We start from the raw sequence: 20,613 nt of genomic DNA, 5'->3' as shown, positions 1-20,613 counted from the left end.
GGGGAAATTTGACGTCACCTGGAGTACGAGTTTTGGTAAAGATTATGGTACTGCTACCAACTCGCCACGTGTGTTTGTGTTGGCGGGTTTAAAGGAATGGCATGGTTCTACACCTTTTGCTTTTCTTTTCAGATAAAGAGTCCCACCCAAGGAATTTTACATAGGAAAATTGAACACGTGAAAGAATAGAGGGAGTGGTTGATAATGTTAGCAGTTGAGTGTTCACGGTCCAATTTTAATTTAAAAAATAATATTTTTTTGTTAATATAATTTGGATTACACTGAGAACCGGTTCAAACTGAATTAGTTTTATACAGTTCGAGTCGGTTTTTATATCAAAGCCCTGTAACTCCATTTCTCACATAGCTTGTATATATCAACAAGTGAGATGAAGAAATAAACTGAGAACTTGAATTATTATCTCTAACTTATATTATACTTTTACTTTCAGGATGAACCGAGAGAAATATTTGGAATTGCAAATGCACATGTAGCCATTACAACTATTATTGTTGGTGGTTGATGATAAAAGTGAAGTGAAGGTTGTGAAAGACACTATCATATAAGCGATCATAAAGTGATTGTAGGAGAAGATGGGGGAAGAAGAATTTAATGTTAGGCTAATACTTAATATGAGAGAAAACGAGAGAGAAGAACATAGCGGAGAAAGGGGGTGTCTGGAAAGGGATAGAATGATTTAGAATTAGAAATGTTTCTTTTTTATATCTTTTTTTTAAGTTATTTAAATTTAATTGAACCAATTTGGTTTGAAACCGGACCAGGTGGTTTTTTATTTTTTAATCAATTTATTCAGTTTTTTTAGTTATTTTTTTTTGTTTTTTCAATTTAATCGATTGATCGGTTTTTTAAAACACCCTTAGTTGGCATGATATTGAAATAGTAGTTGTTTTTTAAAATATTTTTTATTTTTTGAAATTAACTTTTAACATTTACATATTAAAAAAAATCCAAAAACATTAAAAAATTAAAAAAAAAAAAAAACATTAAATTTTTTTAAAAACTCACGGTCTAAACAGAGAGGTTCCTATGGCAGGGTAACTAGAGATATACGGGGTTTCTAACTTTTTAAGGACCCCAACTAGGCGCCAAAAAAAAAAACATAACTAGGCTAACCTTGTTAGAAGCTGAGACACTGCCGTGTAGTCAATTGCAGGCTTCCATTGCCAAGTATATCGTAACTTAGCCTGGGGCCATGGAATGAGCATCCCCTCTAAACCAAAGCCAAGTTGTACGTGGCAAGTATGCATCTCATATGCAAGAACTGGCAACCTGATTTCAAGTGGTCTCTGCTAAAGCAATTGTTCTTAGCATTGCTCACAGTAGTTAAGTTCACAAATCCCCTTGAAAGGGAAGTGCACGTTTGTGTGTTTAAGAGTATAGTTCTTGGTACTTTTCAAAATGTTTTTCACTTAGAAATACATCAAAATAATATTTTTTTATTTTTTTTAAAATCATTTTTGACACATCAAAATGTTCTGAAAATACTAAAAAAATTAGTTTAAAACAAAAAAAAATATAAAAAATTTAAATTTTTTCAAAAGTGCTTTTGAAACGCAAAAACAAACAAGAACACGTCAAACCGATTTGGCACAAGGAAAACAAGTGGGTAAAAAGTACACTCCACTCGAACAGATTAAAAGGTGATCTCAGGATTCAAATTCAAACAGTGAGACTCAGAAAGGAAGTGAAACTGAACAGAAGTTAGTACATTTTCTGCCCTTCCACAAATATCAGAGAAATAACTATTGGTACAGCAGCATTACACCAATTGGATGCTCTTTACTTGTTTACATAAGGATCAGTCATTGGTTTAAGAACAGACAAATCTGACCAGGCATTGTAAGGATACAAACCAGGGGGAAAAAATCTTATACAAGATTATACAACACATTCTGATCTTAACATTGCTTAGTAAATTCATAGTGAGAATTGTCAGCACAGTCCATTCTGTCAAATTTCAGTATCTACAAAGTGACGGGAAAAAATAGCAAAATAACCCGACGTACCTATACTTTCCATTAGCAGATAATCTAGTATGTTCCTCAAATGACCTGCAGATAAGGTATGCAAAATTACAAAAGAGAAAAGATCTTATGATTCAGCAGATGTTACTATGACAGGCACTGAGGTACTTTTTGGATTGCAGACGTGTCGTCACCATTTTCTTCCCACAACCATGGATGAAGGAGCATTTCAAACCCATTTTCTTTTAGCAATCTGCTAAATGCCCTTCAAAAGGACCTCACCCTAATCAGATTTGGATGTATCTACATAATCCACCCTTGCATATCATATTTCAGACTCAAATGCATAGCACTAACTCCAGATCCATTTACACTCATGGTCTCGGGATCTCAAAATGCAAACTCGGGGGATTCTTACTAATAAGGCATGCAATTGAATTGAATACCCACAGATAATATCAGTTCCTCCGAATTTAATGAATCCAGAACTAGACACTTACAGAAATCACATAGTTGTGCTCAATCACACTTTTTCTAGCTATTTTCATCTCTCGAGGAAATTGTACAGAAGGGATCTTGTGAGAAAGCAAGATACATATTATCAAAGAAAGAAATATCATTATGAAGGAAGCACTGTTATGTATTGCAACTAAGCAATATGTAAACATTGAGGAGAAACATTTAATAAGTCACTTTTATGGTTGATGGTGTAAGTACTTGCAGACAGCCTGCCCACAATCATCCTGTCTTAGCAACTACCCCCTCTCGAAGCACACACTAACTTCGGATGGAGCACATCAAAGGTTAGAGGAAAGAGAGTAAGTCCAATCATCAAGACCTAATTGAATGCATTTACGATCCAAAGACATGAGAGTACAAACAAATGTAACAGAACAATAACTGGTAAGAAAAATTGGAAAATTAAATCTGCACATAGAGAATCCATAACATGGATGAAATTGAATGATATAAATTGTAAAACACCTTGATCAGTTTAATAAACATGCTAGGTTCAATTGCCTCTATAATTCCTTAACTCAAAAAGGAAAAAAGAAAAAGAAAGCCTTCTCAGCAAAACTGCCTCCATAAAATTGGAGATCCATAAAGTGAGATAGTGAAGGTCATCGGTCCCTGCCCTCCATTCTCTCTCCATAATGTTCTCTAAAAATATTTTCTTAAATGAGAACTTTTGAGTTCAGCAATATTTAGACTACCATGCAAGCAGCCAATGATTCACTGATGAAGTCCACAAATTCTAAGGATACCCCTATATAAGTGATGACATCAACCGAGAGAAAAACAATTATTATTGTAGGAGCCGAAACAAATTCAAGCGACATAATTTCAATATAAATACCAGTCACCACAGTGAGAAGAATTTAGTGAGGAAATTAAAAAGCATCATATGCATAGTAAGAGTGTAGGTTGAAGAATAGTTTCTAAATTGTGAAAGACTTGATTCTATCCTCATGTTTATTGAGTCACTATAGAGTTCTCAATCATGATTTTTTTTTTAAAATCTCTTTCAGTCTCATTCAACTTTTTTAATTCAACTTTTTTAAGTGCTTCCATGTATGCACTACTTAGACTTCCCACCTACATGGAAAATCACAAATAGTTTTTTCAATCAGATTTAGCACAATTGAGAAAAATAAAACAACAATGTTGCAAGACTACAGAAGTTCAATTTTTTTTTCTTTCCATGGCATTCAATAATAATTGATGGCCATACATGGCATTCAAAAAAAAAAAAAAAACCATTTCCTGCTTATCAACCATTATTCATCCTTGAACAGATGTTTTAAGATATGTGAGTTAAACAACAGTCAAACTATGATCTCAAAGGATAAATAACAATGCTTGATGAATGAACTATGAAGCCTCAAAACAATGTTTCAGGAATATAGAGGCATGTAGAAAGGAATAACCCTAGAAGTTTAAGGTCCAAAGTTCTTATTTCATACTGCTAGCCCAGATAGAATTTCAATATTTTCATACCGAGGATGAACTGACACCATGTATAGTAGCACATGTAGATGAGCACCAATTAAGATAGCAAACAAGAGTTTTGCAAAATTATATTTCACAAGATAAAATTCACGTGCACACCCTTATGAATTTGACTGCAACTTCAACTGTACAGTAAAATGAAACAGAGACATTCACTACAACTACCTTTTGGGAAAATTAGATAGAGCACCCCGTGAAGTTGTCAGCCGAGAGGAGAAAAGAAAGGGTCCAAACACTGAGAGCTGACCCGAGGACGAGACAAATGCTAGTTTATTCTATAGTATAGTTAAATATATCAAATACTCAGAAAAAAGAGAATGTGCATTCTAAATCAGAGGCCAAATTTCACATAAAAGATAAACTGAATGTGGAAGGAGCTATATTCAAGCTAGTAAGGAAAAAGAAGCTCTTTTATTCCTTGTTACCAAATCTCTTTGCAATGATGGGCCGGACATCATCAGCATTGACCAGGGTCTCTAAGAAGGGTAGTAATGAAATTAGCGCGCAATCTGATGAATCACTAAACCAGCTCTTAATAGGAATCCCATTATTTACTTGCAACCTGAAAACCTGAAATCACCAAAAGAACAACAGTTAAACAATCAAGAGTAAATTCAATAAGAAGATTTTTCTTCGTTCCTGCCATTTTGACACCCGGAATCCTTCTCTCTAGGAGGAGGCAACTACACAGCATTTCCCATCTCACTAGCATTAATAAAAAAAGGACGGACCTCGTGTTCCATCGCTTTTCACTTTTGAGGTTATGACTTCTACTGCCCTCTCCATGCTAGAGCCCAGACCTAAGATAAGAACTTTGGTGTGTTCTACTTCTACAGTTAACCTACAAGTATTGCTGAGATAATAATTTTTATGTGAGCATAAAAGGCAAAGCAAGACACCAAAAATTTAAAACATAAAAACCCCAGGTCTTATGGTTGAAGATCAGACTCAGTACAAGTACATCGAACAATAATTTGATATCCCAACTAAAATTATCACACAACACAAACCCATTTACCTAGACGGCAATCATAAGGGAGTATGATAACTTCTCGCAGCTCGTACAGCAAGAAAATTGGACAAATGAGAAAAGATGGGGGAGGAAGGGAAGGGGAATAGCAAAGTGCAAAACCATCGATGCAAAATAGCTAGGTAAATACCTGTGGAGAATTATCAATTATAGCAACTTTGGCAAGATCAACACCTAAAACTGTCAAATCTTTTGTGTAACTTCCATCTGAAAAAATGCACGATTCACGATAAATCCGCCGAGATATAAGCTTTCTATCAGGATCCAGCATGTCCAAAAGCTGTGCTGCATAGATGCTCTGGCTAGCTGTGAAGATAACAACTTCAAACATCTCTGCAACTCTCTCCAAGAAAGTGTGGACGTGAGGCCTCTGTTTTACATACACTGTGTGCTCTTTCATATTGAAAAACACAGTAAAGGTGAAATCCGCATCATCGCAATGTTCCAATGTTGAGTGGACAAGTGTTTCTGATAACAAAAAAGCCATCTGTGACTCAACCTTCGTATTATACTTGGGACACAATTCTTCAATTAAATTAATTATAGAGAAAATGATGCTGATATAGCACGATTATGACCAAAAAGTTTATGAGAGAATTTATGAGAATTTCAAACCAACCAACCTATCAATATCTTCTTTTCAATGGTGGTCATTCAAAATAGTGTTTAGACTTTGGATAAAGCAAAAGCACAAGTAAATGAGTCAGGCTCGAACTCAACAAAACCAATTGGTAAAATTTACATATATTAGAAACACATAAAGCACCGTATTTGGACCCAATGACCTATCCACTAACTTATCTCAGTTGTTATGATTCAAATAGTGTTGTCAGAAGGCAGCAGTATCAGTAGAAGAGCTGAAGAATCAAACTCAAAAATATGAAAGGACAAGGAATATTGCATGGACTGGCAACATGTAAAAAAATGACATGAATAACATAATTTTTTTACCATCCAAATCAAGCACCAGGGTTATGGACTTTCTTCTGCAAGGCTCCTTTGGGCTGATAGAGGGCCGGAAATTTGAAACCACATCAGATAATTCCGGCAAATTTCTGATAAAGAACTGAGGATCAAAGTCTTCTGCTTGGTCTGAGTCAGTGATTAGATCAGATTCCTGGTCACAAGATCTTATCTGATTAATTGCTAGATACAAACCACTGTTATCTGAATCTATCATGGCTTCTTCACTTGATTTCATATCATTGGAGTCGCTCACTTTGGCAGTATCCTTGAGAAAAGGTAGTATCATGCACTCCTCAGCCACATCAAACAACATACTTGGCTCAGCGCACTTGTAATCAAGAAAAGGATTCGCATCGGTGAAATCATTGACAACAGCACTCTCACCAAATGGTAAGCTAGCAATAATCATGTCGGAAATAAAGAAATCCGATATGTTGCAAGTTTGATAATCACATGAACTTTTATTATAATCACTATCATCAGGACCCAAACCCGGCACGTAAAGATCGTTGTTATTCCCTACAATAGAATTCAGAGAAAGATTATAACACTGGATATCGTCATAGAAAAATCACCAACAATGAGTAGCTCCAATGCAAAACTCTTTGGAGATCTCCATTAAAATTCTAGCTTTACCATGACATCAAGTAATAATCAGTGTCGATTTTATGTTAGATCCTAGCAAAGCTAGATACCACGGCAAAAAATGAAACTGTTACAGATGTCCAATGTAATTCTTGCTTCCACTATCCAGCAAATGCTTTGAAGGTCCTGTACATGTCCTCGATGTTCTTGTTTTCAACTCACCAACACTCTTTGACACAAATTTTACAATACCCCGTAAAATAATAGATTGTCTCATTACGATAGCATAAACAAGAGACAAACAAAAAATCATTCATTTGTATATGATTGGCTGTCATGCAGGCAACTAAACAGGAAAAATGCAGCGCAGGTATTGTAGGAACTTGACTTTCTTCCATTTTTTTAGCAGTGAAGGCATATTGATGACTAGTTTTTTATGCATTTAGATGCAGAAGTATGAGCTCTACCTGCACCATCATCAATATTTGGCACACTGAGGACTTCAATGGGCTCCAGAACAGGAGAAAAAATTGTCTCCAAGTTTGATGCAAAGTTATAAATGGATTCCTGCATTAAATGAACTATCATGAGAAACCATCCAAAAGAAACTAACTAAAACGCAGTGATTATACTACGTAATGCATTTCAAGAAGTAGATTAAGGGCAACATGAGTACATTGAAATCCAACCAAAATAGTTCAATTTTAAGCATCTATAACTTCCTAGGCAATATTAGGTAGTCAAGAGTCTCCTTAGTCACTAAAGCACTATGAATTTCCTAGGGCTTCCCCACTCTATGGACCTAGGACAAAAACTCTCTGCACTAAAGCAGTTTCAAGCATCACTTGATGGCTTAGCAGTAAGGATTGTTCTTCGGTGTTGGTAACCTACAGTAACAAGAGATGACAAGTGCAGCCAAGAATTACTTCATTGTCATGAACATTGTTGTCAAAATCGCGAGTTGACTCTTAAAATCTTGCGATTTTACAAGTCAACATGTACATAACGTGTTAAATCGGGTTAAAACTCGAAATTGATCAAAATCAGTCAAACTCGGTTAAAATCGGTAAAATCAGACCGATTTTACGAGTTTGACCGATTTCGAGTTTTAACCCGCAAAAGTTAAAAAAGTTACTGCCTCCCTGTCCGAGTCCCCTGACACTCTACTACATAGTCCCCACTCATCAGTCTCCCCTTTCCCCGTTGCCCAAATCTCAAATTTTCAATCTTAGCAAACTAACACCAGCATTAGAGGATCTTGGGTATAGAGAAGCCTTATACTGTATTTTAGGCTGGGAAGGCATGATCAGAGGATCGAAACCATGGGAAGACAGAGGTGGATGATGAGGAATCAAATGAATAAAATAAGAGATAGGAATACTTATATAGAGAGAAATACTGTATTTTAGACTAACCATTTGTTAACTACAAAGAGAGACGACAAAGACTCAGAGAGAACTTGAAATACATGTCTTGCTTGGTGGGATATTTGGACATTATTTCTAGGACCTGTTACTAACATAAAAAAGGTGGAAGGTGAGATGGCATGAGATTAAATTGATGTCATTTTGTACCTTTTTGTTCTCGTTGTCATAGGTTCACTGTATTGGTCTCTGTTAATTTTTTTTTTTGAAGTTGGTGATATACCTTAGAATGTTGTATCATCTCACTAGTTGCCTGCAGTGTGTTTCAAGACCTGTCCTCTAGAAAATGTTCTGAAACTCTATCAATAAAACATAGTTGTTCAATATTTTTTTTTTCTTTTCGTATTTTTAAGTTATTTAAACTATGTATGAATTTTTATTTGAATTATGTATTTTAAGGTGTTTGGACATTTGTATTGTTTATTTCACTTTTATTTTAATTGTGTTATATTATTATTTACTACTTGACTGAAATTGTCAATAAATAATTAGTTAAAATATTTTTTTTGTGATTTTACGATTCGAGTTACGATCTGAGTTTATATTGTATATTTTGTGTCGTGTTAAAAAAGCGCTTTTGACAACCTTGGTCATGAATTTATTATGTAATGGACTGTAGGAAAAGATGTCCATATCAGTTCTTTTATTCTATACTTCAGTATTGGTAAAGTCTCCATGACCCAAAAAGGGAACATCAAATAAGACACCAGAGATAGGATTCAACCTTGACAGGATTATAAAAAGCAGAAATCCACACGAAAGTTTTGTAAAGTAAATCAACAAAGCAAGGTTCTATTGACGCCATGACAAATGTGTTGCGAGCACATCCAGTAATTAGAGTCCAAATATTGAAGAAAGACAAGCAAAACACTAGTATCTACATACAAACTTACAATATCCCCAGTTGTGCCAGAATCTACAGAGATTGGTAGCTGCTTCAGAAACTGAGAATTACCATCACGGGGCAAGTCTTGCAGATCAACAGCTTCATTATTTTTAATGTCCCCCTCCTGTGTGTATATTTCCATACTCGAAGCAACTAGCAGGAATTGTTAGAAGTCCGGTTAATAAAGAAAAATCTCTACAAAACCAAACTGCTCATAATGCAACAAATCTGGCAATTGAACTGCTTGTAATGCAACAACATGGAGTCATGATAAGAGTAAGAGCAGGAAATATTGCAAGTGTCATTTTTTCAGGTGCATAAAGGAACATTAAACAGATGAACACTACATGACAAATATATCAACTACAATGACAAACATTCAGAATACTTCACAGTTCTTCAAAAATTAAAAATGCTTCACTGAGAAATCTTTCACGACCATCTGCAAGTGTAATTAACATAAGTGTAACTCAAGTGGGATTAGTTGCTTACCACAGCCATCCTGACATTTCTGAACACACTTGTCGAACTCTGCAGGTTGTTGAGAAACTGAGACATGGGAGTATGATTTTTTGGATATTACATTTGACTTTTGACACACACTAAGACAATTTGTTTCTCTTATAGAACTCATGTTTAGGTTGGTCTTCATTTTGAATGATGGCATTTGATCTATTTTTTTATATGTGCCACAATCTCGACTTGAAAAAACCAGTGAGGAATAAAACCCCTTTAGACAATCAAAGCACCCGCCGAGACTCTTGCAAAAGAAATAAGGAAGATATTAGTATAGACAGGGATGTGGAGAAGCTACGAGAAAAAGACAGATTATCATAAAAAAGAAATAATGCAAGATAACTTTGTTGTGTCATGGGTGTGTGGGGGCAAGTGTGATAAGACAATAAAGGAGACAGAACTAAACACCAAACTTTTTTTTTATTATTGCCAATTAAACACCAAGCCCAGCAAAACTTTCCCAAAGCTAACTCAAACTGCTGCCACAAACTAGCCGTAAAAGGAATAGCTCCAAGCACAATAAAAGCAACTTGTAGATCGGTACAGTACTAAAAAGAGGCAGGTCCAGGACCAGCAGTACTAAACGGAATCCCTGTCAAGTGTAGTGATTTAAGGTCGCGACTTCCATATTTTTCAATAACAACTATTGATGCAAGATTCTGGAAAAACCCAGGTCAACACTTCAAAAGTTGATAAGCAAATCAGAGACTTAAAAGTGATCTGGTTAACATTGCTATTGCACAGAAAGAAAATAAAACTAGAAAAAACAGGGTTGACTGTCTTTCATGAACTTCCAGAAAAGGTAAAAAGAAAGCACACTGCACCAAAACTCAATAGAAAAGCTAAACTTTGAAGCTGAAGTACATCAAGGATGAATTCTTCTGGTGATTAATACTTTTATATCACAGTTAAGGCCAGAAAGAGAAAGGTTTACCTTCTTCAGTTGTAAAAGAATGAGTTTAAGGCCAGGAAGAGAAAGAGAAAGGGAGTCTATCCATATCACAAAACTCTCTCAAAGTCTATCCAATCAAAACCCGTAAAAACACATCATAATTACACAAACAAAACCAAGAAAACCCTGAAAACAACCAGCTCAAATGACAGTCATACACTTCAACTATCAAAAAACCAAAAGAAGAAGAAAAGAAACAGAGAGGAAGAGAGATCAGCAGCAAGAGAAGCAGTTCATGAAGATAAAAATTCACCTGAGAACGTTGAAACTGAGAAAATAAATCAATTATGGAAACATACAAAGCCAAGAAAAAAAAAATACCTGTGTGTCAAGATGCTAATAACGGAGAGAGACTTTCTCTCTCTAAAGCTCAAGAGTTTCATTCTCTCTCTCTCTCTCTCTGCAGAAGATAAAGCAAGGACTTTCTTCTCTCCTTTATATTTCTCTCCGAGTAAATTATTGTTTAGTCCCTGGGTTTTAATTGAATTTCGAATTTTAGCCCTTTGACTCTTGCCTATTGTCGTTTAAGACTTTCATTAGTTTTTCTCGAGATTCCTGCTGTATATTTAATTTTTTTATAAGAAATAAAAATGTGAGTGGTTTATATAGTATGAGAAAACCAACGTATGGTTTAATTTATAAGATAGCTGTAAACAAGAATAAAGGATTAAATTAAGTATTTGGAAATATTAGTGATTAAGTTATAATATCTTAACACATACAGGGACTGATAAATAATTTACTATTCAAGTTTGGAATCTCTGGTTGCTAAATGATTGAATTTCAAATCTCTAAAAATACTATTAAATATATTAGGTTCAACTCTTTTAATTTATAATTAAAAAAATATTTAATATTAAAAATATTTTTTAAAAATATTAATTTAGCCTTTTAAAAAAAATATTTTTGAAGAAATAATATGAGGGTAGTATAATAAATTGAGTTTTATCTCTTCCAAACATGTAAATTAAACTTATTTATCAATTAAATTCAATAAATATTATGAATTAATTCAATTAAAGTATAGACATAATTGATTAATTCAAAATTAATTATCATAATCTTAAGAACAATCTCTTCTAATTGAAATAATTTCAACAACTCTTTTAATCACCATCATTTCAGTTATTCTCTCATTGATACCAAAAAATTCAACAATTCATTTAATTATCAATAATCCGAGAGATGCCAATAAATTCAACAATCTTTCTGATTGTTCAACAATTTAGCTATCACCTCATGGATGCCAGTAAATCCTAGAATCATTCTAATTGTTAACAATCCAGCTATCCCTCCTAGATGCTAATAAATCTAACAATTCATCCAATTGTTAACAATTTGATTATCTTTTCACGAATACCAATAAAATCTGACAATTCATCCAATAAATATGACAATCCTTTTGATTGTCAACAATCCGACAATCCTTTCATGGATGTTAATAAATTCAATAATTCTTTCAATTGTCAATAATATGACAATCTCCTCATGAAAGTCAATAAATCCGATAATTATTTTCAAATTACCAATACTTTGCAATATTTTTTTTCTATGATTTTTTCTCCATCAATCTGAATCCTACTTGTGTGAGTTCTCTTGAATCAACAAAATTCTACCACATTAATTCATACATAGTTTTTAGACCTGGCCCAATCCAAGGCTCGGGTTTCGGGTTTTGACCGGGTCGTTCAAGTTAATTCTTTTTTTAAAATCAAAACGACGTCGTTTTAGTAAAAACAAAAACAAAAATCAACGGGTTGCAACTGGGTTTTTAACCGGGTCTTACTGGGTTATCCCGCCGAGTCACACTGGGTTTTTTCTTTTCTTATTTTTTCTTTAATCCGGTCCAGTTCCAACCCCGGGTCGGCCGGGTTTCAAAACTATGAATTCATATCCTTACTATCTAAAGTGTTTAAATTCTAATCACACATTATTTTTATTTTCATCCAACATACAAAAATTCTATTTAAATCCATCTCATCATAATCGATATTTTTAAATACTTAAATGCATCCAATTACATATTTATTCATAAAATTCCATAATTTCTCATATATTTTCTCTTGGTTGGCCGACACTTCTCACTTAACAATAAATTCTCCTCTCATTTTCACATTATTTAACTACTTTTACATTTCTCTACTATAATTACATCTTTTATTACAATTTACATACAATTTCCTTCATTACATAATTTTCCTATTTTCATCTTCCATGGTCTTACTACTTCACACAAGCTCGTGGATGGAGCAACATTTAAGGTTTCCTTACAACTTTGATTTTTATATCCCGATGAGATTGCAATGATATTAAACAATATTAGCAAAAAAACAAATATTAGAGATTCAAGTTAACCTGATTAAATCAAGATAATTTTTATACAGTATAAAAAAATATTTAATAAAAAAAATAGTAATATCTATAAATTTTCTTATATAAATTTTTTTAATCCAACTTTTAACAAACAACAAACCAATAGTGTTTTCACAGTAGAAAACTCCATTCTTTTTTTTAGATTTTGTTATAATTATAACTAGTTAAGCCGCAGACTCACCTTTTATTTTCTTAAAATGTTGGATCTTGATAATGGCAGGATCCAAGGCTATTTTGAGCCTTGCATAACCAACGATCCAAGGCTCTTTTAGGTTTTGCAGCATGTAGGGCCCAAGGATAGTTGGGTCTTGGCGTGCCCAAGCGCCACGTGGACGTAGAGGTGTGCCAAGCCCCTAGGCAAGTAGCTCAAGTGCCACGTGTGCCAATGACGTGCCCAACACAGAGGCAAGACCCAAGCACCACGTGGGCGCAGGGGCGTGGCCAACACTGAGGCAGGACCCTAGCACCTCATGGGCGCAAGGGGTGCGCCCAGCCCCCGGGCAGCAGCCCAAGCGCCATGCGTCCCCACGTAGTTTTTCTTCGATAGTAATAACAATTTTTTAAAATTTATTAATGATGATAATAATAATAGTAATTTTTAGTTTTACCTTTCAAATCAAATCTATGTTTGTTTTTTAATATTAAGAATATTTTTTTTTCTAATTTAGTAATTATTTGATTAATAATATTAATTATTATAAAAATAATAAATTTATAACACAAAAGATAATAATTTTAATATCAATACTTTTGATTATAGTAATAATAATAATATTTATAACACAAATAATACTATTTTTAATTCCAAGAATATTTAGAACACAAATAATAATATTTTTTATATTAAAAATTTGAATTCTTATAAAAATAATAATATCTTTGATATGAATATGTTAAATTATATATATATATATATATATATATATATATATATATAATATTTAGAACCCAAATAATAATATTTTGACATGGATACTTTGAATAATAAGAAAAATAAAAATATTTTTTATATGAATACTTTGTATTATAAGAAAAATAATAATATTTACAACTCAAATTATAATATTTTTTATATTAATACCTGGAATTGTTGAATATTTTTATTAATAGTACGCCATGGGCTAACTTTTTATTTTTATAAAAAATACCATAAAATTTATAATATAAATGACAATATGTTTTCAATATTAATAGTAATATTTTCTTTGAAATTTATTAATTATTTTATTATTATTATTATTATTATTATTATTAAAATAAATAATAATATTTAAAATCCTAAAACTCAAGAACTTTGGGTCTTGATGAAGGACCCAATAATAATTAGATCCTGATGCCAGACCTTTTGATCTTGGGCCCTGACGACAGACTCATTCTCCTTGGGTCCAGCTGCATTACCCAAGCGCTAGGTGCCCCCAAGTGGGGTGCAGACATGAGTCACACCCAGCGCAACCCAAGCACAACGTGTGCTCTGGGTTGTGCCTAGCCCCCAAGCAGGCAGTCCAAGCGCCACGTGAGCGAAGTGGTTTGGCCAGCACTGAGACAGAACCCAAGCGCCACGTGGTATGGCTAGCATTGAGGCAGGACCCAAGCGTTACGTGGGTGTAGGTGATGTGCCCAACCCCTAGGCATCAACCCAAGGGCCACGTGTCCATCACCCCAGCAGGCGTGGCCTGTCCAGCACCCAGGCTTGGCAGCCAAGCGCCAGGTGTCCGTATGCAGGTTGCAGCCTCCTCACATACCCTCACCAATAGTGCAGCTTGTAGTGAAATCACTTATAATTTACGGTACTCATGTTATAGTGTATAATAATATAATTCATAGTGAATTTACTTCCACGCTATAGTAAAATACTGATAAGTTTTAATTATAGTTAATACACAACAAAAATAAAAAATTGTCCGCTTCCAAATAACTGGACAAGTTCTGTAAGACCCGATCGCCCAGATGGCCAAGGTGTTACCCACAGGGGCATGGCTGGTAATTAAGAGAACCATAATTCTCCACCGCTGATCTGTCCTTCTACGAAGGCCCAGATCTCTTGAATTCGACCCGTGGAAAGACAGAAAACCCTAAATATGCTCTCTCTCTCCCTTTATATAAATCTTGAGCCAAACCACACTCTTGAAATCTCAGCGGTGTAGGCGTAGCGAACCAACGTGAGCTCCCTGTCTCTCCATCTTCTATTCTCTTCTCTTCTTTGATTTTCAAATCTTATCATCTTATGTGTATGGAGCTAACAAATTAATATGGTTGGTGTGTGTTTTGTTTGAATGCAGGGAGGAGGGGGAAAATGGCGGTGCCGTTGCTTACGAAGAAGATTGTTAAGAAGAGAGTTAAGAAGTTCAAGAGGCCACAAAGTGACCGCAAGATCTCTGTCAAGGTATGATTTACTTTTGTTAAATTTGTTAGCTTACAACGTTGGGATTCTGTAAGGAAAATGATGATACTTGTTGTCGCCCCAGTCTTACTTGCATTTTGAGGTGCAGGATGGTGATTGACATTCCTTGTCTGATTCCTTCAACTTATAATCATTGTATCATGTCTTATAATTTTTTTTTTAAAAAAAAAATTGGTTTTTTTAGCCTTGTAATGAAGAGTCCATTTGACACCCAGTCTCACTTGCTTCCTTCTTTGGTTGCAGTATGGCGAGCTAGCGATCGACTATCCGGTCCCTTTTAGGCTAAACAACTACCCTTTTTTTTTTAATCTTCAATCAGTATAATTGTATAGTCTGATTTCCTTGTTTCGTTTACAGGATAGGAGTTGTAGTCTTTTTCTTTTGTCCCTGGGTTTGAAGGATATGATGAAGCTTTTTTGACACCCGGTCTTAGTCCTAGGATGATGAATTTTATACATGCACTACCATCTGATCTCATTTGCATATCCATCTGGCTGTTTATTATATAGTATTCTATTTTCTATATTTAGACTGCAATCTATGATGCAAATCATTTGTCAGTGCTGATTGTCCTGTGATGATCATAAAAAATCACCATCTTTCGGCTGAGGTTGCAGATTTTGGTTAGTCTTTTCTATGTGGTTTTCTTATGCTTGGTTTATCATCTCTAAATTTCTTAGGATGTAGAGGTCTATTATATGTTGCCATTTGCCCATGGTATCTGATGTCCAGAATTTGTTTTTGTGGCTGGTCATTTCATGTTAAGGGCAGAAACAGATTATAAACAGGCCTTGCGACACAGTTAGCTGGTCCCTACAAGCTTTACTGTTACTTTATTCCTGCTTACATCTCTCTTTTGCCTGGCTACCTATGTTTGCCTGTTAGCCGGTTTCTTAGATTTGTTTCCCATAACTCTCTTTCTCTCAATGTTACTATATGGATCTTCTTCATAAGCGTTTCATTTCCTTCTGATACCTATGTTTCATTCTTCATAATTTTTGAAAGACAAGCTGGCGCAGACCAAAGGGTATTGATTCTCGTGTTCGAAGAAAGTTCAAGGGATGTACTCTGATGCCCAATATCGGTTATGGTTCTGACAAGAAGACTCGTCATTATCTTCCAAACTGCTTCAAGAAATTTGTTGTCCACAATGTCAAAGAGCTAGAGGTGTTGATGATGCACAACAGGTAAAAACACAGATGAGCTCTTGTTGTCAGAGTACTTTATACCAAGCAGATCACTCTCTTTCCCAATTGACGATTCTTTTTAACGTGATCCAGGACTTACTGCGCTGAGATAGCACATAACGTGTCAACAAGGAAAAGGAAAGAGATTGTGGAGCGAGCTGCGCAGCTTGATGTTGTTGTAACTAACAAGCTCGCTAGGTTGCGTAGCCAGGAGGACGAATGAAGAGGAGAGCCTATGTTGAGGAGGGAGGAATTATTTTCCATATCGAGTATGCGAATTTTGCAGTTGTACAGTCTCTGTAACCTGGTAAATTAGGATATCCTCTGATAGCAATACTACATTTGTTGCCCATCTGTGCTGTGGCTGGCGCTTTCCTCCCCTGTATTATTTTGTAGGGTTGCCGAGATGAAAGTCAGATGGTGTTTTCCGTCCGTAAATAGTGTTGAGTATCATTGAAAATGGAGCTTCGGTTCTCAAAAAGAAACATTGGGTTACTTAAGTGGCTAAATTTAATATATTTCAGGCAAATGAAATTCAACTCTACTGTACTATCAATTTGTTCAAATTCAAATGACTATCGTTGATAAAATTGTGTTAGATAAACACTCCAAGAAGCTTAATAATAAGTTGATTTTTACCCCAAAACTCCCAAAGATACAAAATAATTATATTTTAATTTTGATCACTTCTCAACCACTTCCTCTTCTCTCTCTAATGTGTAGAGATTTTTCTTTCATCTCAAGTTCCTGAAACATAAAATAAATGAAATTCATGACTAAAATATAAATCAGTAACAATAAATAGATTAGAAAAGTCCGAGACCAAAATGTACTTGTTCATGCCATGACCTATTTCAACATTGCATACAGCCATACGCCATATCAAACTAATCAAAAGAAATTATTACATAATAATGAAATTAAAAACAAAAAAACATTTCAAGGATCAAAGTCAATAAGTGCCAAAGGACTGAAAAAAAGGCACTATAGCTAGACGTTCTTAGTGCACATGAGCCGTGGTGAACAATTTGTTTTAATTTATAACTAGATTGGTGTCTCTGAAAATGCCTCTACCCATTATTGCATTATTATTATTATTATTTATCTCAAATGGTACATTAGTCTTTTTATTATGCAAAAAACAACAAAAAGACCATTATACCCTACTTCCAAGGCCAATTGTGTTTTGTTGAGAAGGCCAAAATGATAATTTCACTGTTCCAATCCATAATGACAATGAGTCTAGAGCAACAATAAATTTTCTATGGTGAAAGCTCTACCCCTTATTGTTTCTTCTAATGTAATTTGTAAATTTACACGGTACATATATAAATATATTTATATTATAGTTAAAATTATATCTTATTTTTGTATGTTTTTTCAATAGTATTGCGTTCCAAATTACAATGGTTCATAAATAATTATGTAGAACTATTCTTATGTATATTACTTGATTACATAATTTTCTATATGTCTTTATTCCTGATGATAATCAACAAATAACACTATGACCCTGTTTGTTTGCTGGAAAATAGTTTCTTTTTGGAAAGTGAATTCCGGGAAAGTGAATTATTTTTCGATGTTTGGTAGTGTAATGAAAAATAAGTTGGAAAACACTTTCCAGTGTTTGGTTATGTCATGAAAAATAAGCTGGAAAATAACTTATTAATGTTTTATTTTTCTCAAGTTTATTAAAATAATGAGGAACAAATCTTACAAATTAAAAAGTTGAATGAGAATGAAATTGAAAAAAAATATAATTTCATAAATTATCTCAAATAAAATAAATAATAATCAAAATAATAGAGATCAAATCTAAAAAAAAAAAAAATGAAAGATGAAGAAATTAAAATAATAATAGTTAACACTTTATAAATTATTTCAAATAAAATAAGTAACCATCAAAAGAATAAGGATCAAATTTGATACATAAAAAAATTCAATAAAAAAACGATAAGGGAAAAGCAAATAACAATTATAAAAATGAGGACCAAAGTTAATATAAAAATTAAATTTTAAAAGATGAAATTGAAAAATAAATATTCAATACAAAATATATATAACAATAAAAAGTTTAAGAACCAAATTTGATATAATTAGCAAATAATATGACATTTTTAAATTTTTCACAACTTCCGGAAAGTGTTTTCCGCCCAAATTTTTCAGGAAAACACTTTCCTGGAAACCAAGCCAAATTTTTCTTTGACTGGAAAGTGTTTTCCGTTGACCAACTTTTCTAATGGCAAACAAACACAGGAAAGTTTGGAAAGTGGTTTCTTGGAAAGTGAATTCCCGAAAACAAACATAGCCTATATATGATTCGTCGTATGTGTTAAGTGGATCTATTATGAGGGCAAGAGCCAGTTCATAAATAATTATGCAAAACTATTCTTATGTATATTATTTGACTACATACTTTTCTATAAGTCTTTATTCCTGATGATAATCAACAAATAACACTATATGATTCGTCGTATGTGTTAAGTGGATCTATTACGAGGGCAAGAGCCAAGAGGATTAAAGATGTATTTAATAAGCGGATTCATGATACTTGGACCGAGCAAGCTTTGAGAATTCCTTTTAAGATGACATCAATCATGGTGTTGAAGTTTAAAAGAGGATCAATCCTTGATCAATATGATCCACATAAGAGATAAGACTGCTTAATACGTACTAGAGCTTGACTACACAACTTTATATTAATGATAATGGCTTTCAATGTAATCATTGACTGTATTAAAATTCTACTAGAAGATTTTAAAAGTGATCTTATTTTTTTTTTATAAATGTTAAATTTTATAGCAATCAAACATTGGGAAGATTTTCCAAAAAGGCCTAGAAGTTACTACTCGAGAATATATAGATTAAGCCTCATTAAATACAAGCATGAACTTTGGACTTTATTCCTATTCAATTTTGGATTTAAGTTAGTTAATTAGTTTTGTGAGTTTAATTTAAGCTCATTAGCTAATTAGGATTTATTTTAAAGCCATATTCTATAAGTAGATGAAATCACATTGAATAGATAAATGTTTTTCATCATTAAGAATTGAATGACATGAGAGCGCTTGGATTCTTCATTTAACTTCCAAAACTTATCAAAGATATCATCTTTAAGGTGTTCTAACCATATACCTTATGCTCTTGGGTGAGTATTTTAATTCTTAATTGTGGGTTATAAGGTTTAGCCTTCTGGGTTTGTATCGGTTTGGTATAAAAGCTTGGCTATAAAATCAGGTTCATTATATTTAATTTATTGTTTTTGTTATTATTTGAATTTCATTTCCTTTTTGTTTTAAGATTTCAAAATAGATAATTATTCTTTGCATTGAATCGTACCATTTAGGTTTAAATACACCTTATGCACATTTATTAAAATAGTTAGCGTAAATTTCTTTAGCTTATGTTATTAATTTTTTGGTTTTCTTGTCTTCCAATTGCTTTAAGTAGTTCAATCTGTTTTGTTAAGTTGTTCTTCAAGAAAGTATTTCTTTGTTAATCTTTGGTGTTTAATTTGCCATTCAAAATAGTTCTTAATGCTAAATTTTTGTCTTTACATATCCCATTAAACTAATACCAGACCTTATTCCTTTATAATTTGTTTTTTTTATGCTCTTACTTCATAAATTTCTTTGTTGTTTCTTGTTTGCCTTTTTTATTTTTCTTTGAATTCTCTTATTTGAACACTACATCAAATTTTATTTTTGATTGATTTCATTTAGTTCAATAAAAAACTAAAAAGGAGAAGTTAAGAGTGAGAAAAAAGCAAAAGAGTGTGAGATTAAGATCGAGAAAAGCTAAGTAAATAATAAAATACAAGTGGAGTGACACTACAAACATATAAGGGAGTGTATAAGGTTTATTACTAATATCTTTTATGACTTTCAAATACATCTTCCAAAAGAGATAAAGGTGATCAAACACCAATGATTGATATAAGCATATTTAAGTAAAATGATGATAGGCGTGATAGAGGGATTAAAAGGGATACTAGTGGTCATGATAGTGTAGATATGAGCCTTATGAGTATTAAAAAAAAAAGATTCCCTCATTCTAAGGAATAAATGATCTAGAAATCTACATAGAGTGGGAGAAGAAAGTAAGGTTATTTTTTTTATTATCATAATTACTTTGAGGAGAAAAATGTGAAGTTAGTCGTGATAAAGTTTATTGACTATGCAATCATATAATAAGATCAACTTGGGATGAATAAGAGGAGAAATCATGAAAGGCCTACTAAGACTTGGGATGAAATAAAGGTTGTCATAAGAAGAAGATTCATCCTTAACATTACTATT

At 33.4% G+C, this 20,613-nt stretch overlaps 2 protein-coding genes and 3 non-coding genes across 9 annotated transcripts; 4 read left to right on the top strand and 1 right to left on the bottom strand.

Moving 5' to 3' along the window:
- Positions 1 to 1,706: 1,706 nt before the first annotated feature.
- Positions 1,707 to 10,759, bottom strand: LOC7471836 (phosphatase PSR1). Of its 5 annotated transcripts, none has more exons than XM_024581191.2 (8): positions 10,676 to 10,759; positions 9,379 to 9,646; positions 8,894 to 9,039; positions 7,044 to 7,143; positions 5,977 to 6,510; positions 5,156 to 5,493; positions 4,421 to 4,565; positions 1,707 to 2,823 (listed from the first exon to the last, which is right to left on the bottom strand). In XM_024581191.2, the coding sequence occupies exons 2-8, from the start codon at positions 9,551 to 9,553 to the stop codon at positions 2,783 to 2,785; spliced, it is 1,479 nt and encodes a 492-aa protein (XP_024436959.1). In that variant the 5' UTR covers positions 9,554 to 9,646; positions 10,676 to 10,759; the 3' UTR covers positions 1,707 to 2,782. The 5 variants fall into 5 exon arrangements, 3 of the variants coding, with proteins under 3 accessions (XP_024436959.1, XP_024436958.1, XP_024436960.1); XM_024581190.2 differs by having other exon boundaries at positions 1,707 to 2,072; XR_002976784.2 differs by lacking the exon at positions 1,707 to 2,823 and adding an exon at positions 4,727 to 4,836 and having other exon boundaries at positions 4,388 to 4,565.
- Positions 10,760 to 14,663: 3,904 nt separating this feature from the next.
- LOC7483593 (60S ribosomal protein L32-1) lies at positions 14,664 to 16,859 on the top strand. Its single transcript, XM_002316705.3, has 4 exons — positions 14,664 to 14,886; positions 15,007 to 15,110; positions 16,134 to 16,315; positions 16,409 to 16,859. Exons 2-4 carry the CDS (start codon positions 15,021 to 15,023, stop codon positions 16,536 to 16,538), a joined length of 402 nt encoding a protein of 133 aa, XP_002316741.1. The 5' UTR covers positions 14,664 to 14,886; positions 15,007 to 15,020; the 3' UTR covers positions 16,539 to 16,859.
- LOC112323443 (small nucleolar RNA U31b) lies at positions 15,164 to 15,245 on the top strand. Its single transcript, XR_002976889.1, has one exon. It is a non-coding gene; the product is annotated as a small nucleolar RNA U31b (small nucleolar RNA).
- On the top strand, positions 15,524 to 15,606 carry LOC112323435 (small nucleolar RNA Z195/SNORD33/SNORD32 family). The gene has a single exon (XR_002976881.1). It is a non-coding gene; the product is annotated as a small nucleolar RNA Z195/SNORD33/SNORD32 family (small nucleolar RNA).
- On the top strand, positions 15,661 to 15,744 carry LOC112323437 (small nucleolar RNA Z196/R39/R59 family). Its single transcript, XR_002976883.1, has one exon. It is a non-coding gene; the product is annotated as a small nucleolar RNA Z196/R39/R59 family (small nucleolar RNA).
- Positions 16,860 to 20,613: the final 3,754 nt, after the last annotated feature.

The sequence above is a fragment of the Populus trichocarpa genome, chromosome 11 (genome assembly GCF_000002775.5).
Source record: "Populus trichocarpa isolate Nisqually-1 chromosome 11, P.trichocarpa_v4.1, whole genome shotgun sequence".
In the NCBI taxonomy this organism is placed as follows: Eukaryota; Viridiplantae; Streptophyta; class Magnoliopsida; order Malpighiales; family Salicaceae; genus Populus; species Populus trichocarpa.
The sequence above is the reverse complement of the archived record's forward strand: the minus strand, read 5'-3'. Positions and strand labels throughout refer to the sequence as shown.

Coding starts and splice junctions, on each gene's coding strand:
- LOC7471836 (XM_024581190.2), bottom strand. CDS start 9,553: ATGCCATCATTCAAAATGAAGACCAACCTAAACATGAGTTCTATAAGA. Junction 6,511..7,043: donor AAATATTGATGATGGTGCAG/GTAGAGCTCATA, acceptor ATTCTATTGTAG/GGAATAACAACGATCTTTAC. Junction 2,073..4,420: donor CATCATTGCAAAGAGATTTG/GTAACAAGGAAT, acceptor CCTTATCTGCAG/GTCATTTGAGGAACATACTA.
- LOC7483593 (XM_002316705.3), top strand. CDS start 15,021: ATGGCGGTGCCGTTGCTTACGAAGAAGATTGTTAAGAAGAGAGTTAAG. Junction 15,111..16,133: donor ACCGCAAGATCTCTGTCAAG/GTATGATTTACT, acceptor AATTTTTGAAAG/ACAAGCTGGCGCAGACCAAA. Junction 16,316..16,408: donor GTGTTGATGATGCACAACAG/GTAAAAACACAG, acceptor AACGTGATCCAG/GACTTACTGCGCTGAGATAG.